At 47.2% G+C, this 27,659-nt stretch overlaps 2 protein-coding genes across 2 annotated transcripts in view; one reads left to right on the top strand and one right to left on the bottom strand.

Annotated features, from left to right (window-relative positions):
- The window catches only part of LOC129828743 (MARVEL domain-containing protein 1-like), a 60,297-nt gene that overhangs the window by 8,766 nt on the left and 23,872 nt on the right, over nucleotides 1-27,659 (top strand). The gene's annotated exons all lie outside the window — the stretch shown is intronic.
- LOC129828457 (ZP domain-containing protein-like) lies at nucleotides 9,222-12,410 on the bottom strand. Its single transcript, XM_055889494.1, has 7 exons — nucleotides 12,374-12,410; nucleotides 11,650-11,882; nucleotides 11,248-11,508; nucleotides 10,525-10,664; nucleotides 9,982-10,078; nucleotides 9,556-9,745; nucleotides 9,222-9,346 (listed from the first exon to the last, which is right to left on the bottom strand). Exons 1-7 carry the CDS (start codon nucleotides 12,408-12,410, stop codon nucleotides 9,222-9,224), a joined length of 1,083 nt encoding a protein of 360 aa, XP_055745469.1.

The following is a 27,659-nucleotide window of genomic DNA, read 5'->3' on the forward strand; positions in this document are numbered from 1 at the left end:
CTGCCAGGCATGCAGAGATGCGTGTCGCCACCTGGGTGTCAGAAGGGGGGAAGGAGAAAAGTAGTTGATTGTCATCCACATAGAAATGATAGGAGAGACAATGTGAGGATATGACTTGGTGTATAGAGGGAAGAGAATAGAGCCTAGAACCAGGGGACACCACTAGTGAGAGTACGTAGTGCAGACACAGATTCTCTCCATGTCACCTGCCAGGTACGATGCAATCCAAAAGTGTGCAGAGCCTGAGACGCCCAGCCCTGAGAGGGTGGAGAGGAGGATCTGATGGTTCACGGTATCTAAGGCAGAGGCTAGATCTAGGAGGATGAGAACAGAAGAGGGAGAGTCAGCTCTGGCAGTGCAGAGAGCCTCTGTGACAAAGAGAAGAGCAGTCTCAGTTGAGTGACCCGTCTTGAAGCCTGACTGGTTAGGGTCAAGAAGATCGTTCTGGGAGAGATAATGAGAAAGTTGATCATCGACAGCACACTCAAGTGTTTTGGAAAGAAAAGAAAGAAGGGATACAGGTCAATCGTTTATGACGCCAGATGAGGCGAGTGTTGGTTTCTCTTGAGGAGGGGAGCAACTTGGGCCATTTTGAAGCCAGAGGGGACACAGCCAGTGGTCAGGGATGAGTTGTTGAGGGAAGTGAGGAATGGGAGAAGGTCTCCAGAGATGGTCTGGAGAAGGGAGGAGGGGATGGGGTTGAGCGGGAAGGTTGTCGGGCAGCCAGACCTCACTAGTCGCAGGATGTCATCTGGAGAGAGAGGGGAGAAAGAGCTCAAGGTGTAGGGTAGTTCTGTGTGAGTGAGATCAGTGGGCTCAATCGCTGGGATGCCACTGAAGAGTTGTGACTTTACTCTGTAATCACTGCCTCTGTGACTGGAACTGTGTATGTGTGTGGGTACGTATTTATGTAATTATTGTTATAGAGGAGGACAGCAACACAATTACACTCAACCAAATCATGAGAAAACTAAAAGTGAATTACTTAGACTTTGGAAAGAAAGAATTAACAAAAAAACTGTGCAAACTAGAATGCTATTTGGTCCTAAACAGAGAGTACACAGTGGCAGAATACCTGACCACTGTGATTGACCCAAACTTAAGGAAAGCTTTGACTATGTACAGACTCAGTGAGTATAGCCTTGCTATTGAGAGGGGGAGAAGGGTTGATGATTAGTGATGTAGAAGTGGTCTGCAGGGAGATGAGATGAGTAGTGGTCTATTCCTGGGAAACACATTTCCTGCTAACTTCCTCCTCAGAGAGTAAAAAGAAACACACGATTGGCATGACAATGAAGCAAAAATAAATCCAGCCACAGAGTTTATGACACAGCCTAAACCTAGTGGACCCATGTTCTCTGCTGAGCCAGAGAGACATGAAGGAAGAGATGTGAAAATGTTGGAACAGGACCCATGTTCTGTGCTGAGCCAGAGAGACATAAAATGTTGGAACAGGACCCATGTTCTGTGCTGAGCCAGAGAGACAGGAAGGAAGGGAGGGATGTCGGAAGCGATATGTATTTTTCTGTCTGGTTCCACTATCGAGTTTCTCCCGATCTGTCTCTCAAATCCCTGGACACTAGTGCAGAGTAAAGCAAGTCCTAAATGATAGGGAGAGACCATGAAGTAGTACTGTATCTTACAAAAACATATTGTAATACAACATCTAAGATACTATGGACTGACATAAATTAGCTGAATGACTGATAGGGATGCGTTGTCAGCCATTTTCTGCCAAGAAATCTGAAACGGACTTCATCAGTCAAAATGGCCCACAATGACTCAATAATGATTCACAGCTATCTTCTTATGGTGCATCCTGCAACCAAATTATAAATCAAATGAAATTGTATTAGTCACATTCGCGAAAAACAACAGGTTTTGTTACAGTGAAATGCTTACTTACGAGCCCCTAACCAACAATGCAGTATAAAAAAATATGGATTGAATAAGAAATAAAAGTAACAAATGATTAAAAAGCAGCAGTAAATAACAATAGCGAGACTATACAATGTACAGGGGGGTACCGGTACAGAGTCAATGTGCGGGGGCACCGGTTAGTTGAGGTAATACATACATGTAGGTAGAGTTATTAAAATGACCATGCATAGATGATAACAACAGAGAGTAGCAGTGGTGTAAAAGAGGGGGGAAATGCAAATAGTCTGGGTAGCCATTTGATTAGATGTTCAGGAATCTTATGGCTTGGGGGTAGAAGCTGTTTAGAAGCCTCTTGGACCGGTACCGCTTGCTGTGCGGTAGCAGAGAAAACAGTCTATGACTAGGGTGGCTGAAGTCTTTGACAATTTTTTGTGCCTTCCTCCTGGTATAGAGGTCCTGGATGGCAGGAAGCTTAGCACCAGTGATGTACTGGGTCATTTGCACTACCCTCTGTGGTGCCTTGCGGTCAGAGGCCGAGCAGTTGCCATACCAGGCAGTGATGCAACCAGTCAGGATGCTCTCGATGGTGCAGCTGTAGAACCTTTTGAGGATCTGAGGACCCATGCCAAATCTTTTCAGTCTCCTGAGGGGGAATAGGTTTTGTCGTGCCCTCTTCACGACTGTCTTGGTGTGCTTGGATCATGTTAGTTGGTTGGTGACAACAAGGAACTTGAGGCTCTCAACCTGCTCCACTGCAGCCCCGTCAATGAGAATGGGGGCGTGCTCGGTCCTCTTTTTCCTGTAGTCCACTATCTTCTCCTTTGTCTTGATCACGTTGAGGGAGAGGTTGTTGTCCTGGCACCACACGGCCAGGTTTCTGACCGCCGCCCTGTAGGCTGTCTCGTCGTTGTCGGTGATCAGGCCTACCACTGTTGTGTCATCTGCAAACTTAATGATGGTGTTGGAGTCATGCCTGGCCGTGCAGTCATGAGTGATCAGGGAGTACAGGAGGGGACTGAGCACGCACCCCTGAGGGGCCCCTGTGTTGAGGATCAGCTTGGCAGATGTGTTGTTACCTACCCTTACCACCTGCGGGCGGCCCGTCAGGAAGTCCAGGAACCAGTTGCAGAGGGAGGTGTTTAGTCCAGGATCCTTAGCTTATTGATAAGCTTTGAGGGCACTATGGTGTTGAACGCTGAGCTGTAGTCAATGAATAGCATTCTCACATAGGTGTTCCTTGGTCCACGTGGAAAATGCCTGTGTGGAGTGCAATAGAGATTACATCATCTGTGGATCTGTTGGGGCGGTATGCAAATTGGAATGGGTCTTGGGTTTCTGGGATAAGGGTGTTGATGTAAGCCATGACCAGCCAATCAAAGCACTTCATTGTTACAGGCGTGAGTGCACGGGTCGGTAGTCATTTAGGCTGGTTACCTTAGTGTTCTTGGGCACAGGCACTATGGTGGTCTGCTTAAAACATATTGGTATTAAAGACTCAGACAGGGAGAGATTGAAAATGTCAGTGAAGACACTTGCCAGTTGGTCAGTGCATTCTTGCAGTACACGTCCTGGTAATCCATCTGGCCCTGCAGCCTTGTGAATGTTGACCTGTTTAAAGGTCTTACTCACATCGTCTGCAGAGAGCGTGATCACACAGTCTTCCGGAACAGCTGGTGCGCTCCTTCATGTTTCAGTGTTATTTGCCTTGAAGCCAGCATAGAAGTAGTTTATCTCATCTGGTAGGCTCGTGTCACTGGGCAGCTCTCGACTGTGCTTCCCTTGGTAGTCTGTAATGGTTTGCAAGCCCTGCCACATCCGACGAGTGTCAGGGCCAGTGTAGTACTATTCGATGTTAGTCCTGTATTGATGCTTTGCCTGTTTGATGGTTCGTCAGAGGGCATAGTGGGATTTCTTATAAGCTTCCGGGTTAGAGTCCTGCTCCTTGAAACCGGCAGCTCTAACCTTTAGCTCAGTGCGGATGTTGCCTGTAATCCATGGCTTCTGGTTGGGGTATGTATGTACGGTCACTGTGGGGAGGACGTCATCGATGCACTTATTGATGAGGCCAATGACTGATGTGGTGTACTCCTCAATGCCATCGGAGGAATCCCGGAACATATTCCAGTCTGTGCTTTCAAAACAGTCCTGTAGCTAAGCATCTGCTTCATCTGACCACTTTCTTATTGACTGAGTCCCTGGTGCTTCCTGCTTTAAAATTTGCTTGAAAGCAGGAATCAGGAGGATAGAATTATGGTCAGATTTGCCAAATGGAGGGCGAGGGAGAGCTTTGTATGCATCTCTGTGTGTGGAGTAAAGGTGGTCCAGAGTTTTTTCCCCTCTGGTTGCACATGCTGATAGAAATTTGGTGAAATGGATTTCAGTTTCTCTGCATTAAAGTCCCCGGCTACTAAGAGCGCCACCTCTGGGTGAGCGTCTTCTTGTTTGTTTATGGCAGAATACAGCTCATTCAATGCTGTCTTAGTGCCAGCCTCAGTCTGTGGTGGTATGTAAACAGTGACAAAGAATACAGATGAAAACTCTCTAGGTAGATAGTGTGGTCTACAGCTTATCGTGAGATACTCTACCTCAGTCGAGCAATAGCTGAAGACTTCCTTAGATATTGTGCACGAGCTGTAATTTACAAAAAGACATAGTCCGCCGCTCCTTGTCTTACCACACTTCGCCGCTCTATCCTGCCGGTACATCGTATAACCAGCCAGCTGTATGTTGATAGTGTCGTCGTTCAACCACGACTCTGTGAATTATAAGATATTACATTTTTGAATGTCCCGTTGGAAGTTTAATCTTGCGCGTAGGTCATCGATTTTATTCTCCAAAGACGTTTGCTAGCAGAATGAAAGGAAGTGGGCGTTTATTTGTTTGCCTACGAATTCTCAAAAGGCAGCCCGCCCTCTGGCCCCTTTTTCTCCTCCTCCTCTTCAAGAAAATCACGGGGATCTGGGCCTGTTCCCGAGAAAGCAGTATATCATTCGCGTCGGGCTTCAGACTCGTTAAAGGAAAAAAATTATTATGCCAGTCTGTGGTGAGTAATCTCAGTCCTGATGTCCAGAAATTGTTTTTGGTCATAAGAGACGGTAGCGGCAACATTATGTGCAAAATAAGTTACGAACAACGCAAATAAACAAACAAAATAACACAATCGGTTGGGGATACGTAGAATGTCAACCTTCTTCTCCGGCACCATTTTACATTTTATAACCTACAGAAGTAAATTAACATAGTTATTTCCCCCTTGTTGCATCAGTGTCCATTCTATTCGCTGCTTGAATCAAGGTGGTCTATACAGGACTCTCTTTCTCAACTCTTTTGACCGACAAAGTATTCCATTAAATGTAAAAACCATTCGAGCCCTCAACTCTCCACCTCGAAGTGAGTTCCACTGAGTTTTTTCATTGTTCCTCTCTAATCTGGGACTGATTTAGACCTGGGATGTGAGGTGGGTGCAATTAATTATCAGGTAGAACAGAAAACCAGCAGGCTCCAGAGCTCGTAAGGTCAGAATTGAATAATAATTCAATAGTTAGCATATCCCTAACCTGGATGCCAGTCTGTTTCTGCTAATAGTTAGCATATCCCTAGCCTAGATCCTAGTCTGTTTCTGCTAATAGTTAGCATGTCCTTAACCTGGATGCCAGTCTGTTTCTGCTAATAGTTAGCATATCCCTAGCCTAGATGCTAGTCTGTTTATGCTAATAGTTAGCATATCCCTAACCTGGATGCCAGTCTGTTTCTGCTAATAGTTAGCATATCCCTAGCCTAGATGCTAGTCTGTTTCTGCTAATAGTTAGCATATCCCTAACCTGGATGCCAGTCTGTTTCTGCTAATAGTTAGCATATCCCTAGCCTAGATGCTAGTCTGTTTCTGCTAATAGTTACCATATCCCTAACCTGGATGCCAGTCTGTTTCTGCTAATAGTTTGCATATCCCTAGCCTGGATGCTAGTGTTTCTGATTCAGCCCACTCCTCTGTCACAGTCATGTTTGAATATAGGGCTATAGAGCTGGCTTAAGCAGAACCAGATTTGCATTGCTATTGCCCTCTTTTCCCTCCCCTCTTCTATGTATTAGTGTGTCGGTAATGTCTGACTACATAAAGCAGACAAAGTCAACAATCTGGAGTGCTCAGTTTATGATATTGGGTGCTGTAGCCCAGAAGTAGCCAAACATCCATGACGTAGACTTGCTTAGTACCCATAATCCTATAATATCTCTCTCACTCCCATTTTGCACCTTGATGTGTTTGATACCATTCCACTGATTCCGCTCCTGCCGTTACCAAGAAACTGTCCTACCCAATTAAGGTGGCACCAACCTCCTGTGCTGGGGTTACTTCTAATGGCCTGGATTAGTGATAGAGGCCGGATCCAGTTGTGATTAAATCTTTGACATGGTCATAGGTAAGGGAAAGGGAGAAGCAGACAATGTGTGAAACATACTGTACCAAACGTTTAATTAACTAATTCTCACATTTCTCATTCAATTTTACCGTAATTCTTATCAATGAGACAATTAAAAGAGAAACGTAGAGTATTTAGTCATTAATACAAAGCACAGGAGGCTGCTGAGGGGAGGACGGCTCATAATAATGGTCGGAATGGAGTGAATGGAATGGTATCAAACACATGGAAATCATGTGTTTGATGTGTTCGATTACCATTCCATTGATTCCGTTCCAGCCATTACTATGAGCCCACCCTCCCCAATTAAGGTGCCACCAACCTCCTATGATACAAAGTGTTCCTCCAAAAACAATGTGTCCTTCATTTTTCCCAATTCACTAAATATTACAAGAAATTACAGATTTAGTTAGTGTTCAAACCACCTCAGATAGCTTTGAAAGGAGCTATATGTAATATTTTTGCATTGTAATTTCAGAACATTTCCTTAATATACAGTTACAGATATGTCTGGGCCCAACATTTTTTATTGGGCCCACATAAAATTGTATTCTAATGGAGCAGTCATCTTATTGGTCAACAAACAAATCTCTTGTTGTCAAATTGACTGGTGCCAGCAAATCTCTCGTTGTCAAATTGACTGGGGCCAGCAAATCTCTTGCTCTCAAATTGACTGGGGTCAGCAAATCTCTCGTTGTCAAATTGACTGGGGCCAGCAAATCTCTCGTTGTCAAATTGACTGGGGCCAGCTAATCTCTTGCTCTCAAATTGACTGGGGCCAGCAAATCTCTTGCTCTCAAATTGACTGGTGCCAGCAAATCTCTTGTTGTCAAATTGACTGGTGCCAGCAAATCTCTCGTTGTCAAATTGACTGGGGCCAGCAAATCTCTCGTTGTCAAATTGACTGGTGCCAGCAAATCTCTCGTTGTCAAATTGACTGGTGCCAGCAAATCTCTCGTTGTCAAATTGACTGGGGCCAGCTAATCTCTTGCTCTCAAATTGACTGGGGCCAGCAAATCTCTCGTTGTCAAATTGACTGGTGCCAGCAAATCTCTCGTTGTCAAATTGACTGGGGCCAGCTAATCTCTTGCTCTCAAATTGACTGGTGCCAGCAAATCTCTCGTTGTCAAATTGACTGGGGCCAGCAAATCTCTCGTTGTCAAATTGACTGGGGCCAGCTAATCTCTTGCTCTCAAATTGACTGGGGCCAGCAAATCTCTTATTGTCAAATTGACTGGGGCCAGCAAATCTCTTATTGTCAAATTGACTGGGGCCAGCAAATCTCTTATTGTCAAATTGACTGGTGCCAGCAAATCTCTCGTTGTCAAATTGACTGGTGCCAGCAAATCTCTTGTTGTCAAATTGACTGGTGCCAGCAAATCTCTCGTTGTCAAATTGACTGGGGCCAGCAAATCTCTCGTTGTCAAATTGACTGGGGCCAGCAAATCTCTTGTTGTCAAATTGACTGGGGCCAGCAAATCTCTCGTTGTCAAATTGACTGGGGCCAGCAAATCTCTTATTGTCAAATTGACTGGTGCCAGCAAATCTCTCGTTGTCAAATTGACTGGTGCCAGCTAATCTCTTGTTGTCAAATTGACTGGGGCCAGCAAATCTCTTGCTCTCAAATTGACTGGTGCCAGCAAATCTCTTGTTGTCAAATTGACTGGTGCCAGCAAATCTCTCGTTGTCAAATTGACTGGGGCCAGCAAATCTCTTGTTGTCAAATTGACTGGTGCCAGCAAATCTCTCGTTGTCAAATTGACTGGGGCCAGCAAATCTCTCGTTGTCAAATTGACTGGGGCCAGCAAATCTCTTGTTGTCAAATTGACTGGTGCCAGCAAATCTCTCGTTGTCAAATTGACTGGGGCCAGCAAATCTCTTGCTCTCAAATTGACTGGGGCCAGCTAATCTCTCGTTGTCAAATTGACTGGGGCCAGCAAATCTCTTGTTGTCAAATTGACTGGTGCCAGCAAATCTCTTATTGTCAAATTGACTGGTGCCAGCAAATCTCTTATTGTCAAATTGACTGGGGCCAGCAAATCTCTTGTTGTCAAATTGACTGGTGCCAGCAAATCTCTTATTGTCAAATTGACTGGGGCCAGCAAATCTCTTGTTGTCAAATTGACTGGGGCCAGCAAATCTCTCGTTGGCAAATTGACTGGTGCCAGAAAATCTCTTGCTCTCAAATTGACTGGTGCCAGAAAATCTCTTGCTCTCAAATTGACTGGTGCCAGAAAATCTCTTGCTCTCAAATTGACTGGTGCTATTTCTACATGTTTGATGCCTGCCCTTTACTGGCCCCAGTCAATTTGACAACAGACGGTCCGTCTTTTGTTGAGCAATAAAAAGGCTGCACCACTTGAATACAGTTTTCTTTGGGCCCAATAACATTTTGGGATATTTATTTTGGGTGAAACATTATTATTTCACTATTGCTGGAGATATATTAAAGGCCCTGTGCAGTCAAAAACTTGATTTCCCTGTGTTTTATATATATTTTCACACTATGAGGTTGGAATAATACTGTGAAATTGTGAAAATGATGATCAAGTCCACCTGCAACCTCCGCTTGTTTTGGCCTTCCATGGTGACATCACCTTGTGGTAAATTCATTAATAGACCAATTAGAAAGAGAGTTCCAAACCTCTCCGCCAATAACAGTTAATTTTCGGTTTTCTCCTCTCTATTCAAACAACTCCCACACAGTCCTAGCAAAATTCCTGCTTGAGAAAAAGCTTATTTTTTTTAACAATCACAGTAAGGTACTCAATTGTTACCTAGAAAGGATTTGATATTAATATAAAACCTCTGTGTTGGACCTTTAAGGACATTTTCTGAAATTATAATGCAAAAATATTACACATAGGTCCTTTAAGTGCAGTAAATGTAATGATTGTTAAAAAGAAAAGCAGTCAAAGTGTGTCAAGGTTGATATTTGTCCTTTGACTCCCTGGATCTGTACATGACCACTCCACACACCATGGCGACTGCTGCCAGGAAGCTGCCAGCGATGAACAACAAATTCAGGTTTAAAGCCACATCAGCAGCTGGAGAGGGAAAAGGAATTTATTGAAAGGGAGTTTGCCTACTCCACTATTAGTATTTCCACAATGCAAAAGGGATTGCAATTTAGATATGCATTTAACACATTATCTACAGTTGTTGGCTAAATACTTTATCCCACTTGATTTAAAGTATTGGGGCCATATATCTAAATCTGACCAAATCATTCAGTTGACCAGATTTTCATAATTACCTTTGGTGTCGGCACTCCGCATCACACGCAAAGGCCCCTGGGAGATGTAGTGCGGGTTGGTCTCCAGGGCGGCCTCTCTCTCTTGACGATGCTGGGGAGTTGTGGCCGTAGTGTCATTGATGCAGCCCTGAGCACAGCGGGTGTTGGTGTTCCCCGTCTCACACAGGACCACTGCACAGCTGATGTACACCTGGAGGCGTCACAGGTCACAATCAAGCTCATGGGAAATTGGAATCAGAGGTGACTGAATTGCAACTCAAAACACAAAACATGGTAGAGATTAACTTTACTGAATTAATGCAGTCTCTACTTATATAAAAAGGTGGTTTGAATAGGTAAAACAACTTCAAACACATAGCCCACCCAGCCAGGCAGTGTAAGCCAACAGGTGCTCTTTAACCCAGCTTAGTACCTCACTGTATTTACCTGGTCATGCATACCAATGAATTTGAAAGCTTCCATTGCAAAATGGAACTGGGATTGGGAACTAGAGTAGATCTGAACAGTTTCGTCCTTCTTGCAGCTGGGGAAAGAATATACGGTAAGTTAGTGGGTTAGTTTCACCTGGAAGGGGCACTGCAATAAACTAAGTCTGTGTCCCGAATGGCACCTTATTCCCTACACAGTACACTACTTTTGACCAGAACTCTATTTGGGATGCAACCTATATGTGAGCATACACACCAGTGAAGCAATGACTTATAGGGAAACTAGCTCAAAGGCCGGCAGATGGTGATATTGAGTTGTTTCATCTGTCCAAATGCACTGTATGCAGCCGGCTATACACTCGTATCCCCCATAGACTGGTTCGTACCTAAAACATTCTCTATTCAGGCTGCAAAGGTGTCAATTTCCTCCTTAACTCCATTTAATGGTGAGAAGGCTGAAAAGAAACAGGGAAAATATGCATACTTTCTTCATGAAACACTTGTGGCCGGTTTGGTCAGGGTCTTAGTGTTTGTCACTGACCCGTTTTGGATGATGCTGTAGTGCTCTGGGTCGTTGGGATTGTCTGTTGGCGTGGCCATGCATGACTCCACAAACATTTCAGTGTTGGGGACTAAGGACGTGGACGTGATCTCCATGTAGACCATCTCTTTCAGTTCCACCTGGAACCACAGAGAAGGTGATGTTGTCCTATGACACTGATCTAAGGTCAGTTTGTTAGTTTTACTCCCTTCCACCAACCCAAAGGGTAAAGATTTGGGTACGGTAAGCTGATTCTAGATCTGTGACATAACCAATTAGCCTGTACATTGGCTAGATCCTCTTTAGGATAAATTGACATTATTTATTAGTTAACTCAATATAGCTATATATAATGTCGGGAAAGTACATAATTTGAATTGTTGTCATTTCGCAGACGTTCTTATCCAGAGTGACTTACAGGAGCAATTACGGTTAGGTGCCTTGGTCAAGGACACGTTGAGAGATTTTTTAACCTAGTCGGCTCGGGATTTGAACCAGTGACCTTTTGGTTAAAAGCCCTGAGCTCTTATCCACTAGGCTGCCTGCCACCCTACAGCAGCAAAGACGATGCAATTTCTTGTTCTATGAATCTGGGCTGTCTGCATGAATCAAGATCATGTTTGCCCACTGATCTAAACCTAATCAGTCTGGATCTTAAGGTGTCAAGCTAGGTAACACATTAAGCAAGCATAGTTCAGTGAACTAGTTACGCTACATACACACCTCCACTGGGTAACTGGCTGGATCCACCATCCTGTTGAAACTACTACTGTGGTAGAACTCAAACTGGTAGGTGAACTTCCCGAAGCCCTTCTCTCTGAAAATGTACGGAATCTTGTGGGCCAGGAATTCCAGGCTCACGTTGCCCTTCTTGGGGTAGACGCACCAGAATTCGATCTCCATCTCGTCCCTCTTGGTGATCACGGCACTGGAGTCCTCAAAGGAAGTGATCTCGTTTCTGAAGATTAGGTTGTCCTCTTCCTCCTGAAAAGTAACATATTTTGCTTTAATTGATGATCACTGTCAGAGTGATATAAATGGCAAAGATCTGGTTGAAATATGATTATAGGGACAGGGAGGATCTGATCCTGGATAGGCACTATTTTTGTGAATACAATTCCAGACCTCCAGCTGGGTGCCGCAGGTGTTGAGGGCCAGGGTCCTGAAGACGTGGCTGCTATTGGAGCTCAGACTGCAGGACGGGTCATTAAGACGCAGGTGGTCCTCATAGAGACCCACGATGGAGGCCTTCTCCACAGCCACCGTCATGCTGGTCTCGTTGCAGACCACACTTGCTTTGGAAACAGTCACTAAAACGAGGATATGAGAGGATGCTATGCTTGTCAGAGAGTAGAGATCTGCTGGGGCAGTTTAACATTACACCGATTCACAAACCAGATTAGCATTGTGTTTGCACCAGTTTTTCTCAGTAGGCCTACCACCTGTAGTAGGGAGTGTTGTTGTTTGGGGTTGGGTAGTAACAGGTTCCGTTGTTTGGGGTTTGGTAGTAACAGGTTCCGCTGTTTGGGGTTGGGTAGCAACAGGTTCCGTTGTTTGGGGTTTGGTAGTAACAGGTTCCGCTGTTTGGGGTTGGGTAGCAACAGGTTCCGTTGTTTGGGGTTGGGTAGTAACAGGTTCCGCTGTTTGTACCATGGTTGTGGCTTTTGTTACTGTAGGACACAGCCCTGAAAATATTAATTGAAACATGTGCAACAGATGGTTTAAATTGTCAAAAGAACACTTCCTAATTTATACATAATTTTTATTAAATGTATTCCACAAAATAATGATGCATTATTTATTAAGTAGGTAATGCAAAAACTTTCAATTCTGTTATTCCTTTACTGACCTGACAACAGAATGACCAGGAACACTGTTTTTTCCATGGCTTCACACTATGTAAAGTAAGAGAGAAACAATGCATCACATGCAAAGCTGCTATACTGGACTAAAGGGTAAAATGGACATTTGGATTGTTATTATTAAGTATTTCGGGATGTCTTACACATTTTCAGATTCATTTTATGTTTCTCGAAGCTCACTCCCCATACCAGTAGTCGCGCAAGACAATTACGTCATCAAAGATGGCTTCCTACTACCAGAGATGGGCAGTGAGCTTCGGGAAAAGTTGGATATAAATATTTATTTGAACGTGCTTCACACATTTTACAATCAGAGTGGACTGGCAAACTGTTTCTCATAATAGATGTGCCTCCGGTGACTGGATTTGTTTTTCAGAAAAATACCACAGACCTGGGATGTTTAATTTGCTGGGTTCGTCAATTAGCATTCAATGACTAAGAACCAGTGCAACGTAATAAAAGTGCACGTTGTTCGAAGGAGTGAAAAAGGCTATGATACAGTATTGTAGCGGCGTTCGTTAGCCAAATGAGCATCTACATTCAAATTACTTTGGACTATAATGGTGACGATAACCACATTTCATTCCAACCATTTCATGCAGATTAATTACCTGACACATTAAAAAGTCACAACCAATTTGTTTGTTCGACATGGTGGAATCGTTTAGTGTTGGTAGACTACCTGCACTGTAGCTGTGAGCGGTTGGTTCAAGTGCATATGCCAAGACCATTGTGTGCACATTTGCTATAACGAAACAGTTTTTGAGACCAACCCGTCTAGAGTTGTAGAGTTGAAAATGATGGAAAACCATTTAACTTTTTCATTTGGTAGATGGGAATTTAGTGGCAAATGTTATTTTTTATGTGCACTACGTCATCACTCAAAGCCTTTTATCGCAATAAGTCTGTTTGGTGAGAAAATGCACATATTGTTTTAGGCAGATTTGAGAATATTTGCAAGAAAATCTATCGCACATTGGATTACAACCCTTAAATCATGTGAAATACCCCTCTTTTACGCTGCTGCGGCTCTCTGTTCATCATCTATGCATAGTCACTTTAACTATACATTAATGTACATATTACCTCAATTAGCCCGACTAACCAGTGCCCCTGCACATTGATTGTACCGTAACACCTGTATATAGTCTCGGTACTGTTATTTTCACTGTCATTTTACTGTTTTCTTTTAATTATTTTTTCTTCTCTATTGTTTACCTAATACCTATTTTTTTTAACTTAAATTGCACTATTGGTTAGGGCTTGTAAGTAAGCATTTCACTGTAAGATCTACCTGTTGTATTTGGCGCACGTGACAAATACACTTTGATTTGATACACCCATGCAATATATTTAGACTACTTTAGCTGGGCTTGCTAGTAGAGCATTACACCCTGGGAAGTGAATGGCACTCTGGGAATAATAGTACACTGTAGACTAGGGTGAAATAGAGGTTGAGTTCCTGCCCGACTACGTTGCAGACGCATGCCAGATCTTACAACGCATGGATAGGTATTTAACATATCATATAGCAAAATCTGATGCCCGACTGCACAGTCGTTGACGTGGCACGCAACCAATGGGTGATGCAATGCAACGCCTGCAAATCCATGGGCAGGAACTCGACCAGAGGTTCTAAAAATGACTCATGTGAGAAATCATGCAATGTGACTGACAAAAACAATAAAACACCAACATTTCTAGCAAATCTGTGCATTAACACTTACAGCATAACTGTTTTTATTGTGATGGAATTGTCCTCGAAGTAACTGGATTATCAATGGTATTGATTCATCATGTTAATTATGTTCTGGTGCCATTTGGGAAATTTAAAGTATTGATTGGGGACTTATTTTTAGAGGAATGTAACAGTTTCTGAGTGATTTGTGATGATTTATTTGCGCTTCCCATGAGTGTTTTTGTATTTTAATGTGTTCGTACATATATATACATACATACATATATACAGTACCAGTTAAACGTTAAACCTACACATTTTTCTTTATTTTTACTATTTTCTACATTGTCAAATAATAGTGAAGACATCAAAACAATGAAATAACACATATGGAATCATGTAGTAACCCAAAAAGTGTTAGACAAATCAAAATATATATTATATTTGAGATTCTTCAAAGAAGCCACCCTTTGCCTTGATGACAGTTTTACACACTCTTGGCATTCTCTCAACCAGCTTCATGAGGTAGTCACCTGGAACAACAGTCCATGAAACCCTGGAATTAGGTGTGTCCACATTTTTGACTAGTACTGTAGATATAGTTATAGTTTTGATATAATGGCTATTTTTTGTAAATGAGACCTAGTTCTCAATATGTCTTCCCTGTTAAAATAAAGGTTAAATAAAAAACACAAATTATAATACAATAAATAATAATATGAATAATGTAGTGTTAATTTATCCTGGTGAATCCAGAATGAACACCCCATGATGATAATGATGAAGAGGATGATGATGATAATTATAATTGTATTAAAATAGCGTTAGTTACGTTCACTGAAATGTTTTTTGAAAAATCTTGAGCATTTGATATTCCAACTCATTCGACTCCACTGTATTGCAATGTCAGAAGACTGTAATTGTGCTTTCTGCCACACAGGGTTCTGCAAGCGTCACGTCACAGGGAATAAGAAAGTTCACTTATTCATCTACTGCAGTGGAGGCTGGTGGGAGGAGCTATAGAAGGATAGGCTCGTTGTAATTTCTGGACGTTTGATTCCGTTCCAATAATTCCATTCCAGCCATTTACAATGAGCCCATTCACCAATAGCTTCTCCCACCAGCCTCTTGTATACTTTACAACTATATTGATTTGAATTGTATTGTATTGACGTTTAATATAAATATAGTATTGAACATGCTGGCTTTTTCAATGGACTCACAGATTGACTTGAATATGATAGTATCAATGCTGAACTTATTGTAATGATGATGGTGAAGTGTTACATTCAGTTAGATATCACAGCTGGTGTCTTATTCTGTCACTCTCTCTTCTATGACCCTCTCTGTGGATCACTTTGTCTGTCGTCTCTCTGGATCGCTCTCTCTGTCGTTTCTCTGGATCACTCTCTGTCGTCTCTCCGTCTTTCCGTGTCTCGATATCTGTATCACTGTCACTGTCTATCTCTGTCTTGCTCTATGTCAGACCAGCTCTGTCTGGAAATGAAAGCTCCTCTTAAAATATCAATCAGATACCAGTTCGTTCACATGCCATTTATCTCACGTGATAATCATTCTGTTTGTGAAGTGTGGAGTCAGTTGTATTCAGTGTCTCTCTCTCTCTCTCTCTGTGTGTGTGTGTGTGTCTACCAAACCAAAGTATGGATTGCAGTTACTCCTTAGAGTCGCAAGGCGCAAGGCGACCAGAAACATGACCGAATACAAACAGTGTAGCTATTCCCTCCGCAAGGCAATTAAACAAGCTAAGCGTCAGTATAGAGACAAAGTAGAGTCGCAATTCAACAGCTCAGACACGAGAGGTATGTGGCAGGGTCTACAGTCAATCACGGACTACAAAAAGAAAACCAGCCCCGTCGCTGACCCCGATGTCTTGCTCCCAGACAAACTAAACAGCTTCTTTGCTCAATTTGAGGACAATACAGTGCCACCGACATGGCCCGCTACCAAAACCTGCGGGCTCTCCTTCACCGCAGCCAACGTGAGTAAAACATTTAAACGTGTTAACCCTCGCAAGGCTGCCGGCCCAGACGGCATCCCTAGCCGCATCCTCAGAGCATGCACAGACCAGCTGGCTGGTGTGTTTACGGACATATTCAATCAATCCCTATCCCAGTCTGCTGTTCCCACATGCTTCAAGAGGGCCACCATTGTTCCTGTTCCTAAGATAGCTAAGGTAACTGAGCTAAACGACTATCGCCCCGTAGCACTCACTTCCGTCATCATGAAGTGCTTTGAGAGAGTCAAGGATCATATCACCTCCACCCTACCTGACACCCTAGACCCACTCCAATTTGCTTACCGACCCAATAGGTTCACAGACGACACAATCACAATCACACTGCACACTGTCCTAACCCATCTGGACAAGAGGAATACCTACGTAAGAATGCTGTTCATCGACTACAGCTCAGCATTTAACACCATAGTACCCTCCAAACTCGTCATTAAGCTCGAGACCCTGGGTCTCGACCCCGCCCTGTGCAACTGGATCCTGGACTTCCTGACGGGACACCCCCAGGTGTTGAGGGTAGGAAACAACATCTCCACCCTGCTGATCGTCAACACTGGGGCCTCACAAGGGTGCGTTCTCAGCCCTCTCCTGTACTCCCTGTTCACCCATGACTGCTTGGCCATGCACGCCTCTGATATAGAATTTTATTATCAATGTTTATAATTTTCAATTATTCTAATCGGTCTGCAACCCAGAGTGTGTAAAGTTCTGGTTTAAATGAAATAGACAGAATTCCCAGCTCACAATTACTCAAATCAAAGTTTATTCACAAGAGCTCTGCCGTTCATATACAAAGATATTCTATTTATAACATTCTTCTAACCCATGCACACTAACATTAGGAGAGCTATCTTCTTCTCCAGAATTCTCACCACAGTTTCTCAGTACCCAGCTGACAGTTCCAGTCCCCCCCAGATAAAGGAAACCTGGAGGGGTACTCCCTGTCCTATCGTACATTCTCAGAGTTATAGCCAGGTCGGTTCAACCATAGTTTAATTGTTTCTATGTGTTTTCTTAGGCATACACACACATTTCTCTCTCTCCCAGTCTAACCTAGTTGGACTTATGTTTGATATTTTTAATTACTCCTTATCCATGCTACATAACCTCTAATCCCTAATGGTTAAGTTTCCGGATAGAATTATTTAATAATTTATCTTAAACCTTATAAATTATTTTATCAGCCTCCAACTCAATCATCAAGTTTGCAGACGACACTACAGTGGTAGGCTTGATTACCAACAAAGACGAGACAGCCTACAGGGAGGAGGTGAGGGCCCTCGGAGTGTGGTGTCAGGAAAATAACCTCACACTCAACGTCAACAAAACAAAGGAGATGATCGTGGACTTCAGGAAACACCTGAGGGAGCACCCCCCTATCCACATCGACGGGACAGCAGTGGAGAAGGTGGAAAGTTTTAAGTTCCTCGGCGTACACATCACGGACAAACTGAAATGGTCCACCCACACAGACAGTGTGGCGAAGAAGGCGCAACAGTGCCTCTTCAACCTCCGGAGGCAGAAGAAATGTGGCTTGTCACCAAAAACACTCACAAACTTTTATAGATGCACAATCGAGAGCATCCTGTCGGGCTGTATCACAGCCTGGTACCGCAACTGCTCCGCCCACAACCGTAAGGCTCTCCAGAGGGTAGTGAGGTCTGCACAACGCATCACCGGGGGCAAACTACCTGCCCTCCAGGACACCTGCACCACCCGATGTCACAGAAAGGCCAAAAAGATCATCAAGGACAACAACCACCCGAGCCACTGCCTGTTCACACCGCTATCATCCAGAAGGTGAGGTCAGTACAGGTACATCAAAGCTGGGACCGAGAGATTGAGAAACAGCTTCTATCTCAAGGTCATCAGACTGCTAAACAGCAGTCACTAACTCAGAGAGGCTGCTGCCCACATTGAGACCCAATCACTGGACACTTTAATAAATGGATCACTAGTCACTTTAAACAATGCCACTTTAATAATGTTTACATATCTTACATTACTCATATCACATGTACAGTATATACTGTATTTTATACCATCTTCTTCACCTTGCCTATGCAGCTCGGCCATATATTTATATGTGCATATTCTAATCCACCCCTTTAGATTTGTGTATTAGGTAGTTGTTGGGGGATTGTTAGATTATTTGTTAGATATTACTGCACTGTTGGAACTAGAAGCACAAGCATTTCGCAACACTCGCATTAACATCTGCTAACCATGTGTATGTGACCAATAACATTTGATTTGATTGCAACAGTTGTTTTGCAACAGTTTCTGTGAGTAAAATGTTCAATATATTTCTTTAAACATTCTGTGTTGAGTGTTTAGTCTTTCCCCATTGATATGTTCTGGGCCATTTAGAGACCTTATTAAGGAACATCAGGTACTTCTGATATGTCTACGCATGGTATCTCAGCTTATATTATCAGATAATATTGATAATATAATATCAGTATTATCAGCTACAACAGATAGGCTGTCACGTTCTCTGTCTCTGTCTCTGTCTCTGTCTCTGTCACGTTCTCTGTCACGTTCTCTGTCTCTGTCACGTTCTCTGTCACGTTATCTGTCTCTTTCACTTTCTCTTTCTCAACCTCTCTTTCTCTCTGCCACCCCTCCTTACTTATCTCACATTCTGTCCATCTCTCTCTCTCTCTCTCTTTTTCTTCTCTCTCTTTCTAGCTCTCTCTCATCTCTCTCTTTTACTTCTCTCTCTTTCTAGCTCTCGCTCATCTCTCTCTTTTTCTTCTCTCTCTTTCTAGCTCTCTCGCATCTCTCTCTCTCTCTCTTTCTATCTCTCTCTCTCTCTCTCTCTCTCTCTCTCTCTCTCTCTCTCTCTCTCTCTCTCTCTCTCTCTCTCTCTCTCTCTCTCTTTCTTTCTTTCTTTCTTTCTTTCTTTCTTTCTTTCTTTCTTTCTTAACCAGTTTAAGGTTTGGCAGTTTCTCTCCTTCAGTCTGTAACACATTCCTACCATCTGTTGGGGTTGGCAGCCAGGCAGGTAATGGGGGGGGGGGGGGGGGGGGGGGGGGGGTGGAGGCAGGGAGGGAGGGAGGCAGGGAGGAGGAGGAAGCTGTGGTATTTCTAAGCCTTCTATAAATAGTCCATACCCCACAGTCAGCCAGCTAGTCAGTCAGTTTGCCAGTCAGTCACTAACCTACCTAGCACAGGAGGCTGCTGTGCACTGACTGTGGGACTGCTGCTGCACTGACTTTCCCCCCTACTAGCACTGACTCCCCCCCCTACTAGCACTGACTTTCCCCCCTACTAGCACTGACTTTCCCCCCTACTAGCACTGACTTCCCCTCGTACTAGCACTGACTTACTAGCACTGACTTTCCACCCCTACTAGCACTGACTCCCCCCCCTACTAGCACTGACTCCCCCCCCTACTAGCACTGACTCCCCCCCCTACTAGCACTGACTTACAAGCACTGACTTTCCACCCCTACTAGCACTGACTTTCCCCCCCTACTAGCACTGACTCCCCCCCCTAATTGCACTGACTTTCCCCCCCTACTAGCACTGACTTTCCCCCCTACTAGCACTGACTTTCCCCCCTACTAGCACTGACTTTCCCCCCTACTAGCACTGACTTTCCCCCCATACTAGCACTGACTTTCCCCCCTACTAGCACTGACTCCCCCCCCTACTAGCACTGACTTTCCCCCCCTACTAGCACTGACTTTCCCCCCTACTAGCACTGACTTTCCCCCCTACTAGCACTGACTTTCCCCCTACTAGCACTGACTTTCCCCCCCTACTAGCACTGACTTTCCCCCCCTACTAGCACTGACTTTCCCCCCATACTAGCACTGACTTTCCCCCCATACTAGCACTGACTTTCCCCCCCCTACTAGCACTGACTTTCCCCCCATACTAGCACTGACTTTCCCCCCTACTAGCACTGACTTTCCCCCCCTACTAGCACTGACTTTCCCCCCCCTACTAGCACTGACTTTCCCCCCCTACTAGCACTGACTTTCCCCCCCCTACTAGCACTGACTTTCCCCCCATACTAGCACTGACTTTCCCCCCTACTAGCACTGACTTTCCCCCCCTACTAGCACTGACTTTCCCCCCCTACTAGCACTGACTTTCCCCCCCTACTAGCACTGACTTTCCCCCCTACTAGCACTGACTTTCCCCCCTACTAGCACTGACTTTCCCCCCCTACTAGCACTGACTTTCCCCCCATACTAGCACTGACTTTCCCCCCTACTAGCACTGACTTTCCCCCGTACTAGCACTGACTTTCCCCCCCTACTAGCACTGACTTTCCCCCCATACTAGCACTGACTTTCCCCCCTACTAGCACTGACTTTCCCCCCCTACTAGCACTGACTTTCCCCCCCTACTAGCACTGACTTTCCCCCCCTACTAGCACTGACTTTCTCCCCTACTAGCACTGACTTTCCCCCCCTACTAGCACTGACTTTCCCCTCCTACTAGCACTGACTTTCCCCCCCTACTAGCACTGACTTTCCCCCCCTACTAGCACTGACTTTCCCCCCCTACTAGCACTGACTTTCCCCCCTACTAGCACTGACTTTCCTCCCCTACTAGCACTGACATCCCCCCCTACTAGCACTGACTTTCTCCCCTACTAGCACTGACTTTCCCCCCTACTAGCACTGACATCCCCCCCTACTAGCACTGACTTTCTCCCCTACTAGCACTGACATCCCCCCTACTAGCACTGACTTTCCCCCCCCTACTAGCACTGACTTTCTCCCCTACTAGCACTGACTTTCCCCCCCTACTAGCACTGACTTTCCCCTCCTACTAGCACTGACTTTCCCCCCCTACTAGCACTGACTTTCCCCCCCTACTAGCACTGACTTTCCCCCCCTACTAGCACTGACTTTCCCCCCCTACTAGCACTGACTTTCCCCCCCTACTAGCACTGACTTTCCCCCCCTACTAGCACTGACTTTCCCCCCCTACTAGCACTGACTTTCCCCCCCTACTAGCACTGACTTTCCCCCCTACTAGCACTGACTTTCCTCCCCTACTAGCACTGACATCCCCCCTACTAGCACTGACTTTCCCCCCCTACTAGCACTGACTTTCTCCCCTACTAGCACTGACTTTCCCCCCCTACTAGCACTGACTTTCCCCTCCTACTAGCACTGACTTTCCCCCCCTACTAGCACTGACTTTCCCCCCCTACTAGCACTGACTTTCCCCCCTACTAGCACTGACTTTCCCCCCCTACTAGCACTGACTTCCCCCCCCTACTAGCACTGACTTTCCCCTCCTACTAGCACTGACTTTCCCCCCCTACTAGCACTGACTCCCCCCTACTCGCACTGACTTTCCCCCCCTACTAGCACTGACTTCACCCCCCTACTAGCACTGACTTTCCCCCCCTACTAGCACTGACTTTCCCCCCCTACTAGCACTGACTTTCCCCTCTACTAGCACTGACTCCCCCCTACTAGCACTGACTTTCCCCCCTACTAGCACTGACTTTCCCCCCCCTATTAGCACTGACTCGCCCCTACTAGCACTGACTTTCCCCCCCTACTAGCACTGACTTTCCCCCCCTACTAGCACTGACTTTCCCCCCCTACTAGCACTGACTTTCCCCCCCTACTATCACTGACTTTCCCCCCCTACTAGCACTGACTTTCCCCCCTACTAGCACTGACTTTGGACTTACTAGCACTGACTTTGGACTTACTAGCACTGCCTTTCCCCCCCTACTAGCACTGACTTTCCCCCCCCTACTAGCACTGACTTTCCCCCCCTACTAGCACTGACTTTCCCCCCTACTAGAACTGACTTTCCCCCCCTACTAGCACTGACTTCCCCCCCCCTACTAGCACTGACTCCCCCCTACTAGCACTGACTTCCCCCCCCCCCTACTAGCACTGACTTTCCCCCCTACTAGCACTGACTTTCCCCCCTACTAGCACTGACTTCCCCCTACTAGCACTGACTTTCCCCCCTACTAGCACTGACTTTCCCCCCCCTACTAGCACTGACTTTCCCCCCTACTAGCACTGACTCTCCCCCCCCCCCCCCCCCACTAGCACTGACTTACTAGCACTGACTTTCCCCCCCTACTAGCACTGACTTTCCCCCCTACTAGCACTGACTTTCCCCCCTACTAGCACTGACTTTACCCCCCTACTAGCACTGACTTCCCCCCCTACTAGCACTGACTTCCCCCCCCTACTAGCACTGACTTTCCCCCGTACTAGCACTGACTCCCCCCTACTAGCACTGACATCCCCCCCTACTAGCACTGACTTTCCCCCCTACTAGCACTGACTTTCCCCCCTACTAGCACTGACTTTCCCCCCTACTAGCACTGACTTTCCCCCCTACTAGCACTGACTTTCCCCCCTACTAGCACTGACTTTCCCCCCTACTAGCATTGACTTTCCCCCTACTAGCATTGACTTTCCCCCCCTACTAGCACTGACTTTCCCCCCTACTAGCACTGACTTCCCCCCCTACTAGCACTGACATCCCCCCCTACTAGCACTGACTTTCCCCCCCTACTAGCACTGACTTTCCCCCCTACTAGCACTGACTTTCCCCCCTACTAGCACTGACTCCCCCCCCTACTAGCACTGACTTTCCCCCCTACTAGCACTGACTTTCCCCCCCTACTAGCACTGACTTTCCCCCCCTACTAGCACTGACTCCCCCCCCTACTAGCACTGACTTTACCCCCCTACTAGCACTGACTTTCCCCCCCTACTAGCACTGACTTCCCCCCCTACTAGCACTGACTTCCCCCCCCTACTAGCACTGACTTCCCCCCCCTACTAGCACTGACTTTCCCCCCTACTAGCACTGACTTCCCCCCCCTACTAGCACTGACTTTCCCCCCCTACTAGCACTGACTTCCCCCCCTACTAGCACTGACTTCCCCCCCCTACTAGCACTGACTTTCCCCCCCTACTAGCACTGACTTCCCCCCCCTACTAGCACTGACTTCCCCCCCCTACTAGCACTGACTTCCCCCCCCTACTAGCACTGACTTCCCCCCCCTACTAGCACTGACTTCCCCCCCCTACTAGCACTGACTTCCCCCCCCTACTAGCACTGACTTTCCCCCCCTACTAGCACTGACTTTCCCCCCTACTAGCACTGACTTTCCCCCCCTACTAGCACTGACTTTCCCCTCCTACTAGCACTGACTTCCCCCCCCTACTAGCACTGACTTTCCCCCCCTACTAGCACTGACTTTCCCCCCCTACTAGCACTGACTTTCCCCCCTACTAGCACTGACTTCCCCCCCCTACTAGCACTGACTTTCCCCCGTACTAGCACTGACTTTCCCCCCTACTAGCACTGACTTTCCCCCCCTACTAGCACTGACTTTCCCCCCCTACTAGCACTGACTTTCCCCCCCTACTGGCACTGACTTTGGACTTACTAGCACTGACTTTCCTCCCCTACTAGCACTGACTTTCCCCCCCTACTAGCACTGACTTTCCCCCCCTACTAGCACTGACTTTCCCCCCCTACTAGCACTGACTTTCCCCCCCTACTAGAACTGACTTTCCCCCCCTACTAGCACTGACTCCCCCCCCTACTAGCACTGACTTTTCCCCCCTACTAGCACTGACTCCCCCCCCTACTAGCACTGACTTTCCCCCCTACTAGCACTGACTTCCCCCCCCTACTAGCACTGACTTTCCCCCCTACTAGCACTGACTTTCCCCCCCTACTAGCACTGACTCCCCCCCCTACTAGCACTGACTTTCCCCCCCTACTAGCACTGACTTCCCCCCCCTACTAGCACTGACTTTCCCCCCCTACTAGCACTGACTTTCCCCCCTTACTAGCACTGACCCCCCCCCTACTAGCACTGACTTTCCCCCCTACTAGCACTGACTTTCCCCCCTACTAGCACTGACTTTCCCCCCTACTAGCACTGACTTTCCCCCCCTACTAGCACTGACTTTCCCCCCCTACTAGCACTGACTTTCTCCCCTACTAGCACTGACTTTCCCCCCCTACTAGAACTGACTTTCCCCCCCTACTAGCACTGACTCCCCCCCCTACTAGCACTGACTTTTCCCCACTACTAGCACTGACTTCCCCCCCCTACTAGCACTGACTTTCCCCCCTACTAGCACTGACTTCCCCCCCCTACTAGCACTGACTTTCCCCCCTACTAGCACTGACTTTCCCCCCCTACTAGCACTGACCCCCCCCCCTACTAGCACTGACTTTCCCCCCTACTAGCACTGACTTCCCCCCCCCCCTACTAGCACTGACTTTCCCCCCCTACTAGCACTGACTTTCCCCCCTTACTAGCACTGACCCCCCCCCCTACTAGCACTGACTTTCCCCCCTACTAGCACTGACTTTCCCCCCTACTAGCACTGACTTTCCCCCCTACTAGCACTGACTTTCCCCCCCTACTAGCACTGACTTTCCCCCCCTACTAGCACTGACTTTCTCCCCTACTAGCACTGACTTTCCCCCCCCTACTAGCACTGACTTTCCCCCCCTACTAGCACTGACTTTCCCCCCTACTAGCACTGACTTTCCCCCCCTACTAGCACTGACTTTCCCCCCCCCTACTAGCACTGACTTTCCCCCCATACTAGCACTGACTTTCCCCCCCTACTAGCACTGACTTTCCCCCCTACTAGCACTGACTTCCCCCCCTACTAGCACTGACTTTCCCCCCTACTAGCACTGACTTTCCCCCCTACTAGCACTGACTTCCCCCTCCCCTACTAGCACTGACTTTCCCCCCCTACTAGCACTGACTTTCCCCCCTACTAGCACTGACTTTCCCCCCCTACTAGCACTGACTTCCCCCCCTACTAGCACTGACTTTCCCCCCCTACTAGCACTGACTTTCCCCCCCTACTGGCACTGACTTTCCCCCCCTACTGGCACTGACTTTCCCCCCTACTAGCACTGACTTTCCCCCCCTACTAGCACTGACTTTCCCCCCCTACTAGCACTGACTTTCCCCCCCTACTAGCACTGACTTTCCCCCCCTACTGGCACTGACTTTGGACTTACTAGCACTGACTTTCCCCCCTACTGGCACTGACTTTCCCCCCCTACTAGCACTGACTTTCCCCTCATACTAGCACTGACTTTCCCCCCCTACTAGCACTGACTTCCCTCCCCTACTAGCACTGACTTTCCCCCCTACTAGCACTGACTTTCCCCCCTACTAGCACTGACTTTCCCCCCCTACTAGCACTGACTTTCCCCCCCTACTAGCACTGACTTTCCCCCCCTACTGGCACTGACTTTGGACTTACTAGCACTGACTTTCCCCCCTACTAGCACTGACTTTCCCCCCTACTAGCACTGACTTTCCCCCCCTACTAGCACTGACTTTCCCCCCTACTAGCACTGACTTTGGACTTACTAGCACTGACTTTCCCCCCCTACTAGCACTGACTTTCCCCCCTACTAGCACTGACTTTCCCCCCCTACTGGCACTGACTTCCCCCCCCTACTAGCACTGACTTTCCCCCCTACTAGCACTGACTTTCCCCCCCTACTAGCACTGACTTTCCCCCCCTACTAGCACTGACTTTCCCCCCCTACTAGCACTGACTTCCCCCCCTATTAGCACTGACTCCCCCCTACTAGCACTGGCTTTCCCCCCTACTAGCACTGACTCCCCCCTACTAGCACTGACTTTCCCCCCTACTAGCACTGACTCCCCCCTACTAGCACTGACTTTCCCCCCTACTAGCACTGACTTCCCCCCCCCCCTATTAGCACTGACTCCCCCCTACTAGCACTGACTTTCCCCCCCTACTAGCACTGACTTTCCCCCCTACTAGCACTGACTTTCCCCCCTACTAGCACTGACTTTCCCCCCCTACTAGCACTGACTTTCCCCCCCCCACTGGCACTGACTTTGGACTTACTAGCACTGACTTTCCCCCCCTACTAGCACTGACTTTCCCCCCCTACTAGCACTGACTTTTCCCCCCTACTAGCACTGACTTTCCCCCCTACTAGCACTGACTTCCCCCCTACTAGCACTGACTTTCCCCCCCTACTAGCACTGACTTTCCCCCCCTACTAGCACTGACTTTCCCCCCCTACTAGCACTGACTTTCCCCCCCTACTAGCACTGACTTTTTCCCCTACTAGCACTGACTTTCCCCCCCTACTAGCACTTACTTTTTCCCCTACTAGCACTGACTTTCCCCCCCTACTAGCACTGACTTTTTCCCATACTAGCACTGACTTTCCCCCCTACTAGCACTGACTTTCCCCCCCTACTAGCACTGACTTTCCCCCCCTACTAGCACTGACTTTCCCCCCCTACTAGCACTGACTTTCCCCCCCTACTAGCACTGACTTTCCCCCCTACTAGCACTGACTTTCCCCCCCTACTAGCACTGACTTTCCCCCCTACTAGCACTGACTTTCCCCCCATACTAGCACTGACTTTCCCCCCTACTAGCACTGACTTTCCCCCCTACTAGCACTGACTTTCCCCCCCCTACTAGCACTGACTTTCCCCCCCTACTAGCACTGACTTTCCCCCCTACTAGCACTGACTTTCCCCCCCTACTAGCACTGACTTTCCCCCCCTACTAGCACTGACTTTCCCCCCTACTAGCACTGACTCCCCCCCCCCCTATTAGCACTGACTCCCCCCTATTAGCACTGACTCCCCCCTACTAGCACTGACTTTCCCCCCTACTAGCACTGACTTTCCCCCCCTACTAGCACTGACTTTCCCCCCCTACTAGCACTGACTTTCCCCCCCCCCACTGGCACTGACTTTGGACTTACTAGCACTGACTTTCCCCCCCTACTAGCACTGACTTCCCCCCCCTACTAGCACTGACTTTCCCCCCCTACTAGCACTGACTTTCCCCCCCTACTAGCACTGACTTTCCCCCCCCCACTGGCACTGACTTTGGACTTACTAGCACTGACATCCCCCCCTACTAGCACTGACTTTCCCCCCCTACTAGCACTGACTTTCCCCCCTACTAGCACTGACTTTCCCCCCCTACTAGCACTGACTTTCCCCCCCTACTAGCACTGACTTTCCCCCCCCCACTGGCACTGACTTTGGACTTACTAGCACTGACATCCCCCCCTACTAGCACTGACTTTCCCCCCCTACTAGCACTGACTTTCCCCCCCCCACTGGCACTGACTTTGGACTTACTAGCACTGACATCCCCCCCTACTAGCACTGACTTTCCCCCCCTACTAGCACTGACTTTGGACTTACTAGCACTGACTTTCCCCCCTACTAGCACTGACTTTCCCCCCCTACTAGCACTGACTTTCCCCCCTACTAGCACTGACTTTCCCCCTTACTAGCACTGACTTTCCCCCCTACTAGCACTGACTTTCCCCCCTACTAGCACTGACTTTCCCCCCTACTAGCACTGACTTTCCCCCCCTACTAGCACTGACTTTCCCCCCCTACTAGCACTGACTTTCCCCCCCTACTAGCACTGACTTTCCCCCCCTACTAGCACTGACTTTCCCCCCTACTAGCACTGACTTTCCCCCCCTACTAGCACTGACTTTCCCCCCTACTAGCACTGACTTTCCCCCCATACTAGCACTGACTTTC

Source organism: Salvelinus fontinalis, chromosome 30, assembly GCF_029448725.1.
Source record: "Salvelinus fontinalis isolate EN_2023a chromosome 30, ASM2944872v1, whole genome shotgun sequence".
In the NCBI taxonomy this organism is placed as follows: Eukaryota; Metazoa; Chordata; class Actinopteri; order Salmoniformes; family Salmonidae; genus Salvelinus; species Salvelinus fontinalis.

Excerpts from the sequence above, each read along its gene's own strand:
- LOC129828457 (XM_055889494.1), bottom strand. The coding sequence starts at position 12,410 with ATGGAAAAAACAGTGTTCCTGGTCATTCTGTTGTCAG. Across the intron at positions 11,509-11,649 it reads CCTGCGGCACCCAGCTGGAG|GAGGAAGAGGACAACCTAAT; the intron begins GTCTGGAATTGT and ends GTTACTTTTCAG. Across the intron at positions 9,746-9,981 it reads TCATTGGTATGCATGACCAG|GTGTACATCAGCTGTGCAGT; the intron begins GTAAATACAGTG and ends TGACGCCTCCAG.